At 43.8% G+C, this 18,196-nt stretch overlaps 2 protein-coding genes across 5 annotated transcripts in view; one reads left to right on the forward strand and one right to left on the reverse strand.

Moving 5' to 3' along the window:
- Window positions 1-3,024, forward strand: part of LOC118363777 (pinopsin-like) — a 29,160-nt gene extending 26,136 nt beyond the window's left edge. The window contains exon 4 of the mRNA XM_035744989.2: window positions 281-3,024. Coding sequence (XP_035600882.2) covers window positions 281-616 — 336 coding nt within the window. The 3' untranslated portion in view covers window positions 617-3,024. The remainder of the gene's footprint in view (window positions 1-280) is intronic.
- LOC118363776 (beta-galactoside alpha-2,6-sialyltransferase 2-like) overlaps window positions 1-18,196 on the reverse strand; it is a 63,305-nt gene that overhangs the window by 2,023 nt on the left and 43,086 nt on the right. For 3 of the 4 annotated variants that reach the window (XM_035744988.2, XM_035744987.2, XM_052488613.1), the window contains exons 2-5: window positions 11,143-11,998; window positions 8,920-9,017; window positions 8,436-8,537; window positions 4,653-4,827 (exon numbers count right to left, since the gene is read on the reverse strand). In XM_035744988.2, coding sequence (XP_035600881.1) covers window positions 4,653-4,827; window positions 8,436-8,537; window positions 8,920-9,017; window positions 11,143-11,905 — 1,138 coding nt within the window. In that variant the 5' untranslated portion in view covers window positions 11,906-11,998. The remainder of the gene's footprint in view (window positions 1-4,652; window positions 4,828-8,435; window positions 8,538-8,919; window positions 9,018-11,142; window positions 11,999-18,196) is intronic. The other variant, XM_052488614.1, reaches the window with a different exon arrangement.

Here is an 18,196-nt window from a genome sequence, read left to right on the forward strand (position 1 = left end):
ACAGGGCAAATATTAATTAATTACAGCTTATACTGCAATCTATGGGTCAAATTATTTTAGGGCCAGTTTCCCAGACAGACTCAAAATAAATTACCACGGAAATTCTCTGGAATCTGACCTTTAGTTTGCATCTTTTTTTTTTTTAATGTGAAGAAATGGGTTTACTGTGTTGACAAACAGGGAGTGACTCGCTCTGTGTCTAACACACCTTCTCACGTACACACTTATCCCCTTTCACAAACACTCCTCACATACGCTCTTCTTTGTCCCCCTCTTGCAGTTCTACAGGTGTTTCCTGATCCTGTTCCACTGCAAACGGCCCAGTTCTGAGAACGGCGTCTCCTCCATGCCTTCCAAGACCACCGTCATCCAGCTCAACCGCCGGGGTCACAGTAACAACGTAGCAGTCACGCCCCAGCTCACCACCGGCACCAACCACCATAACCACCATCCCCACACAGTGGAGTGCAGCACTAACAACCGTGAAGTCACCACCCCAGTCTCCGAACAGACCAGCCCAGACCCCAACCAAGAGATCACCTCCTGTGGACAGCCGCCGACCCCCTCACTACCCCCCGAAGCCCCTCTCAACCCACCCCCCCTTTCCCCCACGTGACAAACGCTATCCAGTGATCCACTGTGTTATATGATAGAGTCACCACCGAGAACTCTACAGAGGATATGGTGTTATCCCTGGCATTTGTCATATGGAGTCCCCCAACAAAAAAAACTGTCTACACAGTGATCTCTCATGTGGCGTCACCCAACAACTCTCCATAGTGATTTGTCATCATGAGAACGCCCCAGACTACCCATAAAATGATCCATCATGAGTCATTGGGTCACCAGAGAACTCTTCTATACAGTCAGTGACCTAATCCACAACGTTACCCAGACAGAACTATCAATATCTTCTACTAACAAAGTGATCTATTCCAAGTCATCACCCCAGAAACTAACCTGTGATCTATTATCTTATAAAAACAGGGTATCCCAACTGGCGGCCTGCAGGTGGATTTATTTGGCCCTGCAAGTTCATAGTAAAATACATAATATATATTGGAATTTACATTGTTGGACGCAAGACGAAAAACACCATGAAAGCAGCTCCAATGGATTTTAAGTTTTGAAATGATTATGTGTAACAGTATACTTTTAAACCGTCCCCTCGCCCATACCCGGGTGCGAACCAGGGACCTTCTGCACACAACGACAACAGTCACCCTCGAAGCATCGTTACCCATCGCTCCACAAAAGCCGCGGCCCTTGCAGAGCAAGGGGCACTACTACTTCAAGGTCTCAGAGCAAGTGACGTAACCGATTGAAACGCTATTTAGCGCGCACCGCTAACTAAGCTAGCCGTTTCACATCCGTTACATATGCTTGAGTAAATGTTATCCGTTTTGACATCTACAGCAATTGTTCTGTCCCCCCCGCCCATCCGCTCAAGAAAAAAAAAAAGAATACGTCGGACCGCGGCTGAATCTAGTTGATGATCCATGTTATCGAAGGTGTGTCAACCGCCCCAACCCAGTTAGATGGTCAACTGTTACTTTGTCACTCAGTAAAAGGTGTAGATATCTTCCTGTCAAGTTTTGCCATGAGAACGCAACCGTGTGGTGGTGTTTACTTAAACATAAAAACTTGTATTTTTCCTCAACTTCTGTTTTCATATTGTTACGTCGATAGAACCCAGAGTTGTATTAAGACTGCAGCGGCTTTAGTGTTGTCATTACTGTTATACACGGAACCCAACCCGGCTGCGCGCGTGCGCCATCGTGCGCTATGTATTTTGCCCCCTACACCAAATGCGATCACGACACGCAGGTTAAAATATCCAAACAAACTCTGAATAACTGACATTAATTTGGGGACAGGTAAAAAAAAAAATCATTAAACATGTATGGCAATTTAGCTAGTTAGCTTGCACCTGCTAGCTAACGTTAATTTGTCCTATTTAGTTAGCTTGCTGTTGCTAGTTAATTTGTCCTGGTACATAAACATTGAGTTGTTATTTTACCTGAAATGCACAAGGACCTCTACTCCGACAATTAATCCATACATAAAACGGTCAACCGAATCGTTTCTAGTAATGTATCCTCCTTCCAGGCTTTTTCATCTTTTAAATTAAATGGTGATCGCATCTAAACGTTCATTGTTTTACCACGGCTACCCGCAAAACAGTCAGTCTTTCAGTCACCCACGTGGGTATAACCAATGAGGAGATGGGAGAGGCCGGACTTGCATTGCGACCTGCGTCAGAAATAGGAATGAGTTCTATTTTAGCCCTAGGCGTCGCAGACGCTCGTTGGCGTGCGCAATAATTGAATAACATGGATTTCTACATTTATTTTGCGGCGCACGCGACGTGTCCGGTCTGGTCAGCATGTTACAGTATACGGTCATAACTGTTTCCATTTCAAATGAAGTGAAATAGACAGTTCATCTTAATTGGTTCTAAAGCTTCTATGAAGCCTATGTGAATGATGTTGGTGAAGCTGAATGCTTTGTACCGCATCTGTGAGATCAAATTGGGCCTCTTTATTTGCTCAGTTTTTATATTACACTTCATATCAGTTCATGAAATAATATGAAGGATAATCACAATGTTTATACAGATAACTAAGGGTGTAAATCACACATAACCATGTTCATTTCTCAATCGCACTAAGTTGCTAAATCAAAATGTTCACGCCTACTTTGTGGTTATTAAATCACTATATAGCTGTGGATTAACTATTTAAGATCATATTTGTGCGCAAGAACATTTTATAGATGATGCATCTGGGTGAACTGTGTAAAACTGGCAAGTAATTGCACTCTAAACCGGAATGACATTTTTGGCAATGTGAAGGGATTTTCCATTTCACTGCAGGGTGGGTAGGGTAATAAACCAGAAACAGTTGGAGAAGTGTAACAGAAAATGTGCATGTTTGCAACACTTGAAGACATCATCCCATTGGGCAAAAGACATCACATCAATGTTCAACTGTCAGTTTGAAATGTTGTTTACAATTATGACAATGTGGAAACAATGCTGACCCAACCAATATTTGCATGTCAGGATGACAGCCAGGCGTTGTATGAAAGCCACAACCTGTTAAAGTTACCATCTTTCTGTGCCTGTAGTGTTGAGTCATGCAGTATCTGACTTTGCATGTTGACATGTGCCTCAGTCTACAAGTCTAAATGATGTACATAGGTACCTACCAGATCCCAGCAGGCAGTCAACAGCCTTGCACCCCACTGGGCTGCCCCATAGTGGCTGGCTGTAGCCATCATACGGCACTTGCTTGTCTTTATCCACATGACAAACTGAACAGCACCGCCTCTCACTGCCTAATAAGCTGTAACCCCAAAACAGTTAAATAAATGGACTGCAATCCTCATTCTGTGAGTTATGATCTGCCTCACTGAGCACTGCTGCTGGCAGTGAGTATGTGTTCTCTTTCTCTCTGTGTGTGTGTGTGTGTGTGTGGCGGTAGCACAGTAACGTGCTCGGGGCGACAACCTCCTCAAGCCCTCCTGCTGGGATTCCAGGAATTGCCATGGGGGTCTATGTTGTAACCCCCCCCATCCCCAGCCTCATGTAAATTGAGAACAAAACAAGAGAGGGGGAAAAAAGCAACACACAGGAATGAATCACCTTTCTGCTGTTCTTTCTGGACTCTCCTCTGTACTTTCAGTCCGGGTGGAAATATTTGGTGCCGGTTTGGAATTATATAGATACCCAAGTAGAAACATATGATGTAACTGGGAAATCGCTTTGAGAAAACGATTCAAAGTGAAACAGGTTGCTTCGCTTTGACAACAGCCCATTTTTTTGCCTTGCCATAATCTTACCCCTAATATTCACATCATTTCTCATGTCTCACCACCCTGCTCTTCCCAGAGTCCCAAAACAGCAACACAGGACACAATATGGGAAAGTGGGACACCTAGTCAGTTGTACAACTGAATGCATTCAACTGAAACGTGTCTTCCGCACTTAACCCAACCTCTGAATCAGAGAGGTGCGGGAGGCTGCCTTAAAAAAATAAAATAAAAATCGGCATCCAGGTCGTCGGCGCCCCGGAGAACAGTGGGGTAACGGCCTTGCTCAGGGGCAGAATGACAGATTCTTACCTCGTCAGCTCGGGAATTTGATCCAGCAACCTTTCGGTTAATGGCCCAACTCTCCTAACCACCGGGCTAACTAGAAGATGAGTATTTGCTTAATGACGTTAGAAAATCGAAAATCAACTTGATGGAACGCCAATCGTTTAATGAGCACCTGTGCCCTCTTGACTGTGTAACCTTGTAAATAGATGTTGAGCACACAGGGAATAACAATTAAGCTCCGTTATATTTTTACCTTTGAGCAATCGCAGATCTCACTCACTAAAGAAGAAAAAAAAAAACACATCCTTCTGGCTGCCATTTCCTTATAGCCTGTTTGTCTCCTTGAACCAAGGATACCACCATGTGTTCTGAACTAGGCCTGCAGTATGTGCTGCATCTCAACGGTTAATAAAGTTGTGTGAATTCGATGCACGTTGGCTGAAGAGTGTTCCCGTCATGGGGAACAGGGTACCATTTCAGACACAGCGGTCAAACAAATACATTGATGGGTGGGTGGGTGCCCGGGTGTATGATCAGAGGCGCATGCCCACCTATGAACCCAGAGGATGGGGGGTTAGGCTGGATGTTCTCCTGGGTGTTCCCCTGGATCACGTCCCACAGCTGCCAGATGAACTTAGGGTGGAGGACGTAGAACGGTTGTGTGGGGTGGAGCCGCCGGCGTTCCTCGTACGGGGTGAACAGGTCATAGTCTGGGTTCCCGTACCACTGAAGAGGAGAGGAGACTGCAGTCAGCACCAAGCATCTCTCTTTACGCTATCTGAAATAGAACGCTGCTACTCCGGGTCAGCACAATCATGACAGCATCTCCCGAGGGTCAGACTCACTGCTAACACTGCGCCTTTGTTAAATTAAACAACTCCTGAAGCTCAGCAGGGTCAGCCTGCTACAGAGCAGTCTACCTGCTACTGTATTTCTAGAGCACCTAAAATGAGTATTAGTACTTTATTTGACTACGGGAAAGAACGTATGTTAAAATGTTACAGATATTGCGATGCAGATTTTCTTGAATCCATCACCACCATACTGACTGACTCACAACACCACCACAGGAATCCCTACGCCCCAAACTAAAATGTTGTATAAATCCACGTTCCTTTCATACACCACGGCTTACACAAGAGTCCACTAAATCCATGATTCAGTGAACAAAGTCAGGCATGAATATCCCCTTGAAATTGATAACAAGAGACCGTCACAGCGCAACATTTTATAGTCAAGGTTTGTTACACCAATACCCATAGCAGGTATTGATGAATGACTACAGCAGATGTGCTTTAATTAGCTCTCTATTCTGGAAGTTAATCTTATTTTGTATCCCACATGGCACCCTAATCCCTACAGTACAAGGGCACTGCTTTGACCGCAGAGTGAACATAAAATCAGCCTTTGATCTGACACCCAGTGACGTTAAGCTGTTAGGTGACAGATACCGTGTTGGTAACTCTTTGGTTCTTTCAAACAGTCAGGATAACATGGGGCAAAATTGAGTAAATGATGCCTTTTAAGCATTAGATACAGGAACAGTGATTCGTTTTAAATTGGATTCTGGGTCTGGAGCAAATTTCTTGGTAAAGTCTCAATGAACGTGTTCAACCATCCATACAAATTGGATGCATGTAGAACAGTAGGCGATACAAACACACACACACACACACACACACACACACAAAAACATACAAACAATGGCTTTCACTTTCAAAGTGGAGGCCATTAGAATAACAGTCCTTGATCATTGGCCTTGTGCGTGTGTGTGTCTGTGTGTGTCCTATATGTATTCTAACTAATGCCATAAAATTGTGTGTGGCAGACGGCAGAGGTAATGTAAAACACTTTATTACATTGTTCTCCATATACAGTGGCTTCGGAAAGACCTAGGCTTTTTCCACATTTTGTTACATTACAGCCTGTATGAAATAAAACATTTTCCTCAGCAATCTACACACAATACCCCATAATGACAAGGTGAAAACTGTTTTATTTTATTTTAGCAAATGTATTAAAGCTTAAAAGAAATACCTTATTTACATAAGTATTCCAGACCCTTGCTATGAGACTAGACATTGAGCTCAGGTGCATCCTGTTTCCATTGATCATCCTTGAGATGTTTCTACAACTTGATTTGAGTCCACCTACGATAAATTCCATTGATTGGACATGATTTGGAAAGGCACACACACCTGTCATATATATGTGTGTGTGTGTGTGTCGACAGTGCATATCAGAGCAAAAACCAAGCCATGAGGTTGAAGTAATTGTCCTTAGAGCTCCAAGACAGGATTGTGTCGAGGCACAGATCTGGGGAAAAGTACCAAAACATTTCTGCAGCATTGAAGGTCCCCAAGAACACAGTGTCCTCTATCACTCTTAAATGGAAGAAGTTTGGAACCACCAAAGCTTCTTAGAGCTGGCCAAAAGGTCTCTACAGACTCTCAGACCATGAGAAACAAGTTTGTCTGGTCTGATGAAACCAAGGTTGAACTCTTTGGCCTGAATGCCAAGCCTCATGTCTGGAGAAAACCTGGCACCATCACTACAGTGAAGCATGGTGATGGCAGCATCATGCTGTGGATATGTTTTTCAGGGTTAGGGTCTAGGAGACTAGTCAGGATCGAGGGAAAGATGAACAGAGCAAAGTACAGAGAGAGATCCTTAATGAAAACCTGCTCCAGAGCGCTCAGGACCTCAAACTGGGACAAAGGTTCACCTTCCAACAGGACAATGGCCCTAAGCACACAGCCAAGACAACACAGGAGTGGCTTTGGGACAGGTGTCAATGTCCGTGAGTGGCCCAGCCAGAGCCCGGACTTGAACCAGATCGATTATCTCTGAAGAGACCTGAAAATAGCTGTGCAGCAATACTCCCCATCCAACCTGACAGAGCTTGAGAGGATCTGCAGAGAAGAATGAGAAACTCCCCAAATACAGGTGTGCCAAGCTTGTAGCGTCATACCCAAGAAGACTCAATGCTGTAATCGCTGCCAAAGGATCTTCAGCAAAGTACAGAGTAAAGGGTCTGAATACTTATGTAACTGTGATATGTTTTTTATTAGTAATACATTTTCAAAAATGTCTAAAAACCTCTTTTTGCTTTTTCATGATGGGGTATTGTGTGCAGATTGATGGGGGGAAAAATATTTAATCAATTTTAGAATAAGGCTGTAATGTTCCACAAAATGTGGAAAAAGTCAAGGGGTCTGAATACTTTCCGAAGGCACTGTATAAAAGGGTACGTTCAGCAATGGAACATTCAGATAGAAATATTTCTATGTAGAACAAACATGCCTCTCTGACATGTAAAATAAGGAATTGCGTCTGCTCTACTTGCAACGTTCAACAAAGTTTGCCAACTGAATTGTGTGACAGAGGAGGAAATTCTAACAAACTGACAAGGCCTACATTTGTGTTTTCATAAGAAACATTTAATTCGTGGTTGTTTTAATGTGATTGATTTTAGGACCATTAGGCTAGTTACCATCTCTTTCAACTGACAAGCCAAACAAATCACATCTCGCATACTCTGAGAATGGAAGACTGGAACCTTACCAGTGTCTCTACAAAGAACTCGGAAGAATTCCCTTTCACACTTACATTGTTGGAAATGTAACAGCAATTTGTCAAACTACTTTAAAACAAAACGGAGCATCTCCAGAGGTTATAGCCTGTTGGTGAACACTAATTAACTAGACACTCAGTCCTGGCGAGGTGGGGAAATGGTTCAGTCTAAGTCTAAGTCCGTATCGTTCAGCTTTTCCTCATTACCACCCAGTTGGTCATCATGTTTCCTGGCATCTGGAGAGTCACACGTGAACCACATTAAATCAAAAGGCTGAAGACAGCACTGTCAGCATTGAGCGTGTTCACACAGTTGGTTAACTGACTGTTAGTTGCACTGGAGAAAAGCCTTTGCTAGAATGTCAGCATGACCACTACCGCTAACAGGATCTCAGGAAGGGGCCTGTGTAAGCCACACACCAGATACCTGAATCTAAACACACGGACACTTTCTGAATTATTCAGTGGAAACCCTAAGATGGTTTTGTATAAAATATGAGGCACTTTATTGTCCATTTAGAATGGAAATTAAGTGTTTACGCTCTCTCACAAGACACACCATTGCTGGAAGCAGCGCTCCTGGAGCAATTGTAGGGCTTTAAGTGCTTTGCTTAACCCCACAACGGCGATGCGTGCTGGCTCACTCTACACCAGACTTTCCCTAAGATGAACCAGAAGATGATTAGGAAGTCATTAATGACACATACACTACAGCGCGTGACTGACAGTGTGAGTGAGTGAGAGAGAGCAGAGAGACCTACCCTGAGCAGGTCCACAGAGTACGGTGCAGGATCCCAGGCCACCAGTGTCATACCCTTATACAAAGAGCTGGTGTTGAAGCGATGTCTGGGCCGGGCCAGGATCTGCAGGGAGACAAATTACTGATCGCTGTACTGACAGCTCTCCAGCCCCCCAGGCTAAATGTAATCTTAGCTGGAACTGGGGTATTGGACACACAAATATGAGGCAAGCAATAAGAGTACGTCTCACCTACAGTCCACATGTACAGATCCCATACGCCAACTTGTCCTCTCCCAGTGATAGGTGTATCATGAATGACTGACTAGATAAGTGTGGTAGTGCTGGGATAGACTGTCTTAGAGATCAGACTAGCGGTTTCACTCAGCTCTAGATCAACTCAAATCATATTCAAAAAAAGGCAGTGTCAGTGATTCCACTGTCAATCAATATGGGGGTCCTGAGTACCAAAGAAAAAGGTCACAGGAGGAGAAGTGGGCGACCCACCTGAGAGTTAATGATGCGGATGGTGGTCTTGTTGCCCACGTCATTCTCATAGCCCTCTGTAGGAGCAGCGTTGAAGCGAAGCACAGCCTCATGGGAATCTGAGTACAGGGTATGGACATTAGCTGCATGCATCAACCCAACAGTACCATTAATATGGCATGGTTTATCTACATAAGTAATGTGGTTGGTGAATGTGGACCAACATTTCTTCAGCCAGAATATCACAACCCAATTTAATAACACCATTTCTTTTTACATAAACAAATAACCTTAAATTTCATTGCATTTTAATGTCTTAACAAAATGAAAAGAAATAACTGTATTTTTATAATTATCTTCTCAAAAACATTTGTATATCGTCTCATTCAATAGTCTGAGACGATTTATAAATGATATATAAACAGTACCAGTCAAAAGTTTGGACACCTACTCGTTCAAGTTTTTTGATTTGGAACTATTTACTACATTGTATAATAATAGTCGAGACATAAAAACTATGAAATAACATATGGAATCATGTAGTAACCAAAATAGTGTTAAACAAATCAAAAACTGCCACCCTTTGCCTTGATGACAGCTATGCACACTCTTGGCAACTGTACCGGCAGACAGCGTGTTTGGCGTCGTGTGGGCGAGCAGTTTGCTGATGTCAACGTTGTGAACAGAGTGCCCCATGGTGGAGGTGGGGATATGGTCTGGACAAAGGACACAATTGCATTTTATCCATGGCAATTTAAATGCATAGAAATTGTCGTGCCATTTATCCGCCGCCATCACCTCATGTTTCAGCATGATAATGCATGGTCCCATGTTGCAAGAATCTGTACACAATTCCTGGAAGCTGAAAACATCCCAAAGGCACATGGTGGTCACACCAGATACGAACTGGTTCTCTGTTCCACGACCCTACTTTTTTTTTTTAAGGCATCTACGACCAACAGATGCATATCTGTACGCCCAGTCATGTGAAATCCATAGAGTAGGGCCTAATGAATTTATTATTATTATATTATATTATTTCAATTGACCGATTTCCTTATGTGAACTGTAACCAAGTAAAATCTTTGAAATTGTTGCATGTAGCGTTTTTAAAATAAAAAAAAATCTGTGTACATGTAGTCTAGGCTCTGGTAAACTACAATATTATGCTCATCATGACGCTTATGAGTCACTAACCAAACTCCAACACTAGAGAGCGGCAAACCCTTTCCTTTGGAGGTCTGATCTTACGGGCTGAGGTGTCACTTGTAAAAAGCTGCCTGCATTACTGTCACGGCTCTTCCTCCTCATTTCAAGGACACGCGGGCTATTCATCACATCAAATGAACAGATGCATGAGGAGTGACAAGCCAGTCTGATGCGATCAACACGAAAGGCTACTGAATGAAAACAAAGCAGAGTGGTCTAAAGAACCCCGTAGAGTAAGCCAGGGTTCACATTCACACGCACTGAACGCGGAGCGATTTCTATAGGCGTGAGGAACTTCCCAGCTTCAGAGCTCTTACGCACTGTAAGGGTAGAGGCCAGTTCAATTCCAAGGGTGAATCAAACCTACCAAAGCAATACACTTATGCAGTGATGAAGACGAGTCTGACAATCAGCTGTAATAACTTGTACAGTCTGATTAGTAGTACTAACTTGTTATTAGTTAGGATGTTGGAGCTTGAGTGTAATATTGCATTGTCTGTCGTTCCAGACATGCTCTTCATTTCATGTGAATAAAGGTCAACAGTCGAGCCTCAGTTCCTGATACGCTAGCCTAGTCTCTGTGGAACTAGGGTCAGGAGAAATGTGGTCGTCAACAGAGGTTGAGGTGAGGACAGTTGAAGAGACCACTGGGACGAACCCAATAACACTCCAACTGAAGCCTTCACCGACACACACCTCCCCGCCTACGAAAGTTCTGGGTTCAGGCCAGGCCAAGACACTACCAAGAACAGACTTAATTCCTGCCCAGCAACAGAGAAACTGTTTATCTTAGACGTACAAGGAGGTGACTCTGCCCAGTTAGAAGGTATACATTTGTAATTATGTGACTTGTATGTTGTGTTATGCAGCTGCAACATTCTGCTGGGTGTAATAAATCTAGTTTGAGCTTTACTTCCATCTAGATTTTTACCAGAACTTGGCAGCTGTGTCTTTATTTACATTGGAGCTAACAGTTACGTTATAAATCCTGCCGATTTTCAGAAAAAAGTGTATCACCTGTCCCACAGCACTCACCAATTTCTCTCCCTAAAGAAGAGTTGAGGATAGCCCCGGCCGAGGTGACCACCGCACACGACTTGAACCTTGACCCCTGGCCCCAAAGCTGCTCCAGAGGTCGTGGGGGCACTAGCCTGTCCCAGCCCAGGCCAGAGAAGGGTTGCTCTGTCCCATCCAGTGTCCTCAACGTGGCCTGCTCCTTCAGTTCACAGAGTACATCCCTCCTGCTCTGCCTACCCCTGCGCAGCCCCCTGTAGGCCACATGGTGCCTGTTGAGATGCAGGTAGTCCCTCATGGACTTCTGCAGGTGTGGAGCAAGCATCCCCGCTGAGGCAATGCCCCTCCGCAGCCACTGGACCACTGCCTTGGACTGGGATAAGTAGTATTTGTCTCTGCCCCCTCTCTTCTTCCTCCTCCTCCTCCTCCTCAGACTCTCCCTCCTAATCTTCTCTTCCCTTTCCTGATCTCCCACCTCATTCCAGACCACCTCACCATTCTGGTTCAGCTCCAGGGCCTCCTGTTTTCCCTGTCGGCTGTGGCTGGGGTCCTGGTTGGCGGGGGAAGAGGAGGACGACACCTCGAGAGGAGAAGCCCTGATGCCCGATGGACTGCCCTGGATGGAGGCCAGACGGCGGGTCTCGGTGTGGGTGAGCGAGGAGGGCAAGCGGAGCTCCACGTCCCGGGGGTCCAGGAAGTGGGAGAGCAGTGCCAGGAAGATGAGGAGCCAGGCCAGCATCGCCACCAGAACCAGCTGCCTCCACTGCTTCATGGTTGGGGTCATGGTGGAGGACCTGGGAGACAGGGTGGGGTGCAGCTGGGGTCCTGTCCCGTCAGTGACCCCTAGAGGCCGACCTGGAAGTGATCAAAATGAGGCCTAAAAAGAGATTTATTAATTTATTAACTTTATTAGTATAGCACATTTTCATACAATAAAGTGGATGAGCAACTTCAGTAGTACAGGCCCATGTCATACAACACAACGCATCTGTATAATAGCTTAAGGTCTAAGGGCCCGCGGCTGGGTTTCTACTAAGCTAACATATGGAATTGTTTTAAGAAGGCAATACTAAGAAACATTGAGCTAGCTGATTTAGAATCCCTGTAAGTAGCCCATATATATATACACACACACACACACACACACACACACGCACACACACACACATAAAAAAACGATATCTCTAGCTTAAACAGAAATTGATAGGGATTTTTGTATTATGGTAATTAGATTTTCCGCAGGGTCACGGACAGAGACATAAGAAACACTACAAAGACCAGGATGGACACATCTCCCTTGTTGAAAATGCTTCCTCCCTGCCTTTCTTTCTCCTCTTTGAAGTTGTAACGGAACTGGACTGTCTTTTACTTTTGAAACATGAAAGCCTTCCTCTCTCTCGGACGTATCCTGCCCGTGTCAGAACTTTCTACTTAAAATAGAAGGTGCTGATTCCTAGTTTACCAAGCAATGGGGAAATGTAGAATAATAATCCAATCCTTCCTTCCATCTATCCTCGTATTCACTCTTTGATCCTGTTGAGATTGACTGTAGTTTTGACAGCATTGCGGCCCTGAGTTAGTTAGGTTAGGTCATGTCTGTTTACATTCTCTATGGGTAGGGGCAGAAGAGGGGTTGGGGAGCTGTGCTGTACCTCTCCCACGTACCACAGTGAAAACAGAGCAGACAGAATATGTTTTTCCACACTGTAGAAAAAGCTTAATCATCCACAGTGGGACCGGTTTGTGAAGTGAAACCTGAGGTAACGTGATGTGCATCGTTTCAGGATATTTCTGAGCAAAACGTAAATTGGTGTGCTCACTCAGGGAAAACGTGTTGTCCAGAAAAAATATTGGAATGTGTCCTTCTCCGTTCACCACTGTGCCACGTTATTTTGCAGGTGCAGCCAATTCTTACCAACCTGTCCATTAGTTAGCCCAATGGGGGGGCATATTGGATGACCAAATGAACAAGAATAGTAGCAGTCATTATAATAGCAGGTAAATGTAATCACGGGCTGTGGCACACAGTGCAGCTCTCACAACAGCACTCGCTAGTTAATGATGTTCCTCCAATTTGTAGTGGAATTGTCCCCTGGAGTCTTCTTTAGACTAAATGGAGAGCCTTGATGTTTTCAAACAGCAGTGGTAGAGACGGAGCCACCACAGCTGAGTATTAAGCTAAGAATTACTTAGGTTTAAAAATAAGCTCAACTGGATACCTTAATGAGGCAGTGAATGAACAGAGAGAAAAAGTACGCAGGGCCTTCTATGCCATTAAAAAAAAACAAATTAAAATACCTATTAAAACGAATTGAATGTGTCATTGAACCAATTGCACTTTATGGCAGTGAGGTGTGGGATCAACTTGCAAAACAAGACTTCATCAAATGGGACAAACACCCCATTGAAACCCTGCATGCAGAATTCTGTAAGATTCTCCTACATGTCGAGAGGAAAACTACAAACAATGCATGCAGAGCAGAATTAGGCCAATATCCACTAATTATAAAAACTCAAAGAGCAATTAAGTTTTAGAAACATCTAAAATACAGTGACTCCCTCTCATATCATTACCAAGCCCTGCAATGCCAAGAGCTGAGCAAAGAAAAGAGTCCCCTCATCCAGCTGGTCCTGGGTTGACAAACCTGTTCTACTAACACACTGAATGAAGCCTCAAGACCAGAACATCCAATCAATCAGAATAAACCAAATTACAACAGTCAAAACAAAACTACATTTCTTATTAAGAAACACAAGCAGAAGCACAAAGCAAAATGCAGTGCTATCAGGCACTAAATCGACAGTACACCGTGGCAAACTATTTGACCATGGTTACTGATCAAAACCTTGACAAAGTACAGACTCAGTGAGCACAGCCCTGCCATTGACAAGGGTAGACACAGGAAAACCTGGCTCCCTGTAGAGGAAAGGCTGTGCAACCATTGCACAATCTGAGACAGAGATGCATTTCCTGACGAAATGTCAAATATAAAACAATTAGAGTGTCATTTCCCAAAATTTGAAACCCAAAATTTCAAAGACCTCTCTGGTGAGAGTAGGCTACCCGTCCTGTTGGGGGAAGATGCAGAGAAATTGCTGCCTGCCATAAGATGAGGGACAGTGTCTGACAGACCAATCAACCTGCACATGTCCTCTACTGTATGCTTATTGTTCAATTGTCATCCCGTTGACAATTTTGATTCTTGAGAGAGCGAGCGATAGAGATAGGTAGGATAGATAGATAGGATAGGATAGACGCCGATACCGATTATTGGAGGACCAAAATGACAACTACAACAATACTGAATGAACACTTATTTTAACTTAATATAATACATAAATAAAAATTTATTTAGCCTCAAATAAATAATGAAACCTGTTCAATTTGGTTTAAATAATGCAAAAACAAAGTGTTGGAGAAGTAAAAGTGCAATATGTGCCATGTAAAAAAAGCTAACATTTAAGTTCCTTGCTCAGAACATGAGAACATATGAAAATTGGTGGTTCCTTTTAACATGAGACTTCAATATTCCAAGGTAAGAGGATTTAGGTTGTAGTTAATATAGTATTTATAGGACTATTTCTCTCTATACCATTTGTATTTCATATACCTTTGACTATTGGATGTTCTTATAGGCACTATAGTATTGCCAGTGTAACAGTACAGCTTCCGTCTCTCTCCTCGCCCCTACCGGAGCTCGAACTAGGAACACATCGACAACAGCCACACTCGAAGCAGCGTTACCCATCGCTCCACAAAAGCTGTGGCCTTTGCAGAGCAAGGGGAATAACTACTCCAAGTCTCAGAGCGAGTGACATTTGAAACGCTATTAGCGCACACCCAGCTAACTAGCTAGCCATTTCACATCGGTTACACCAGCCATTAGGCTGGTAGGCTTGAAGTCAAACAGCACAGTGCTTGCGAAGAGCTGCTGGCAAAACGCACGAAAGTGCTGTTTGAATGAATGCTTACGAGCCTGCTGCTGCCTACCATCGCTCAGTCAGACTGCTCTATCAATCATAGACTTAATTATAACATAACACACATAAATACAAGCCTTTGGTCATTAATATGGTCGAATCCGGAAACTATCATTTCGGAAACAAAACTTTTATTATTTCAGTGAAATACGGAACCTTTCGGTATTTTATCTAATGGGTGGCATCCCTAAGTCTAAATATTCTTGTTACATTGCACAACCTTCAATGTTATGTCATAATTACGTAAAATTCTGGCAAATTAGTTCGCAATGAGCCGGGCTGCCCAAACGGTTGCATATACCCTGACTCTGCATGCAATGAATGCAAGAGAAGTGACACAATTTCACCTGGTTAATATTGCCTGCTAACCTGGATTTCTTTTAGCTAAATATGCAGGTTTAAAAATATATACTTCTATGTATTGATTTTAAGAACGGCATTGGTGTTTATGGTTAGGTACAGTCGTCCAGCGATTGTGCTTTTTTCGCAAATACGCTTTTGTTAAATCCTCCCCCAGCGTTGCATCGATTATATGCAACGCAGGACACGCTAGATAAACAAGTCATATCAACCATGTGTAGTTATAACTAGTGATTATGATTGAGTGATTGTTTTTTATAAAGATAAGATTAATGCTAGCTAGCAACTTACCTTGGCTTCTACTGCATTCGCGTAACAGGCAGGCTCCTCGTGGAGTGCAATGAGAGGCAGGTCGTTAGAGCGTTGGACTAGTTAACTAAGGTTGCAAGATTGGATCCCCCGAGCTGACAAGGTGAAAATCTGTCATTCTGCCCCTGAACAGGGCAGTTAACTCGCCGTTCCTAGGCCGTCATTGAAAATAAGAATGTGTTCTTAACTGACTTGCCTAGTTAAATAAATGAAGGTGTTAAAAAAATACTTAAAAAAATAATAAAATAAATAAATAAAATGGCGGCAATATTGGCATCCAAAATGACAGATTTCCGATTGTTATGAAAACTTGAAATCGGCCATTCCGATTAATCGGTCGACCTCTAATGCAGACTAGGTTAAGTGTTGCCAGAACCTAGTGTCTTAATTATGAGTTTACGGGGTTTGAAAAGTCAGAGGGCTGATTCCCAGTCACAGCAGGAGCTTGCACCGGGCAAGGAACCACCAAGCCTCAGCCTCTCTCTCAGGACTTCACCCACACGAATTACATCTTCAAAAGGGTCTTTCCATCTCCTCCAGTGAGCCAGTGCAGTGGAGGCTAGCGTGAATGACACGGAAGGTTAAACTGAAATAATAACCTCTATCTGCATCGGGAAACGCTACTGAATGGTGGGAAATTAAGGTGATGAATTTAAATTCCATTGGGTAATCCACTGGCAGTAATCTGAAGAGAGAAGTCTCTTCTTTGTTCCATTCCATTGTGCTTAAACTAGGCTACTAAAGCAGGCCCTCCATTTCAAAAGCAGGATTTGAGTGGCATTAGTATGGCATGGGAGAAAAAAAAAAAGAAAAAAAAAGAAAAAAAATATATTGGGCTTCCCAAACCTTGTATTTAGCCAAAAACACCATGAATGAACTCTGCACTGACATATCCACAGGCACTGACTATATATTCCTCACTAAAAAGCCTTGTGGAAAGCTGGCTGGCCTAAACTGATCCTTGCACCACTAACCCCCTAATAAGGACACAGGGGTCAGAGGTCACACGTCTGTCTCCAATCAGATAGAGACAATCTTGGCCCAGGAGGAACACAATTGGCCCTCTGCTTTCTCTCCAACCAGACACTCACAAATTGAACTGGGCGAGCACGAGCGTCATTTGCCTGCCTGAACGCAGTGCTGTAGCAACAACCTGAACACAGGGCTGTAACAGCAATAACACAACGCTTCATCAAATACACATTAGCTAAGTCAACACATAAGAACACACCAATATCCTCTCCCTACAGATACACCCAGAACCTCTCCCCACAGATAAACATACACCCAGATCCTCTCACATAAAAACAATCCATCTGACGGTAATGTCAAGGTGTAGGCGAAAACAGAAACAGCATGGCTGAGATAGACAAGGGAAGCCAAACAACAGCTGTGGATGTTTCCTCTGTGCCTCTGAGATTACTGAGATGATTCATAAAACCACATCTGACAGAGGGGGAGATAGAAAGATGAAAAACAGAGATAGGGTCTGGTTCCTGCCTTATAGCCAATCACAGACATAGCAGGTATTATGTTCTAAAGTGGAAAAGAGACATCTTCAGCTCCAGCCTGGTTGGGAACGCAACTGACCGCTGGCCCTCTTCACACACCAGCTGGTCTCACAATGGGCCACGGGGTTTGGCACATGGCCCCTGGTCTCTCCAGCAGTGCCCACGCACACACAGTCATGCAAACACACAGGCAAGCGCGCACACACACGCGCAAACCCACACACACACACGCAAACTCACACTGGCACACAGTGTGACACACACACTCTCTCTCTCAAACACACACATACACAGCCTGTAGAAGTCATTCCAGAGAGCCAGCAGCAGGAGGTCTCTCCGTGGAGAGATGATATCCCACCTGTCCTGTTTCTGCTGACAAAATGCCTTCCTCCATCTTCAATGACACGCCTCGCTAAGCTCCATCTTTTCTGTTATTCTCTTCTCTCATGTGCTGCTTGCACATTTAGAAAACGCTCCTACATTGCCATTGTCATGGCACATAATGCATACTGTATATGCATAATTATAAACTGGTTGGTTCGAGCCCTGAATGGTGATTGGCTGACAGCCGTGGTATATCAAACCGTATACCATAGGTATGACAAAACATTTTTTTTTACTGCTCTAATTTCATTGGTAACCATTTTATAATAGCAATAAGGCACCTTGGGAGTTTGTGATATATGGCCAATATACCACGGCTAAGGGCTGTATCAAAGCACTCTGTGTTGCGTCATGCCTAGAAACAGCCCTTTACCGTGGTATATTGGCCATATACCCCATCCCCCGGGCCTTATTGCTTAAATCTACCTCTTGATGTGGTGCATGACAAAAGCTCTTGATGTGGGAGGAAGGTAAATGTAGCTTTGGCTCTTGGCTAAAGCAACATTGAGGGAGACTCTCTAACAACCATG

The sequence above is a fragment of the Oncorhynchus keta genome, chromosome 30, assembly GCF_023373465.1.
Source record: "Oncorhynchus keta strain PuntledgeMale-10-30-2019 chromosome 30, Oket_V2, whole genome shotgun sequence".
NCBI classification, from domain to species: domain Eukaryota; kingdom Metazoa; phylum Chordata; class Actinopteri; order Salmoniformes; family Salmonidae; genus Oncorhynchus; species Oncorhynchus keta.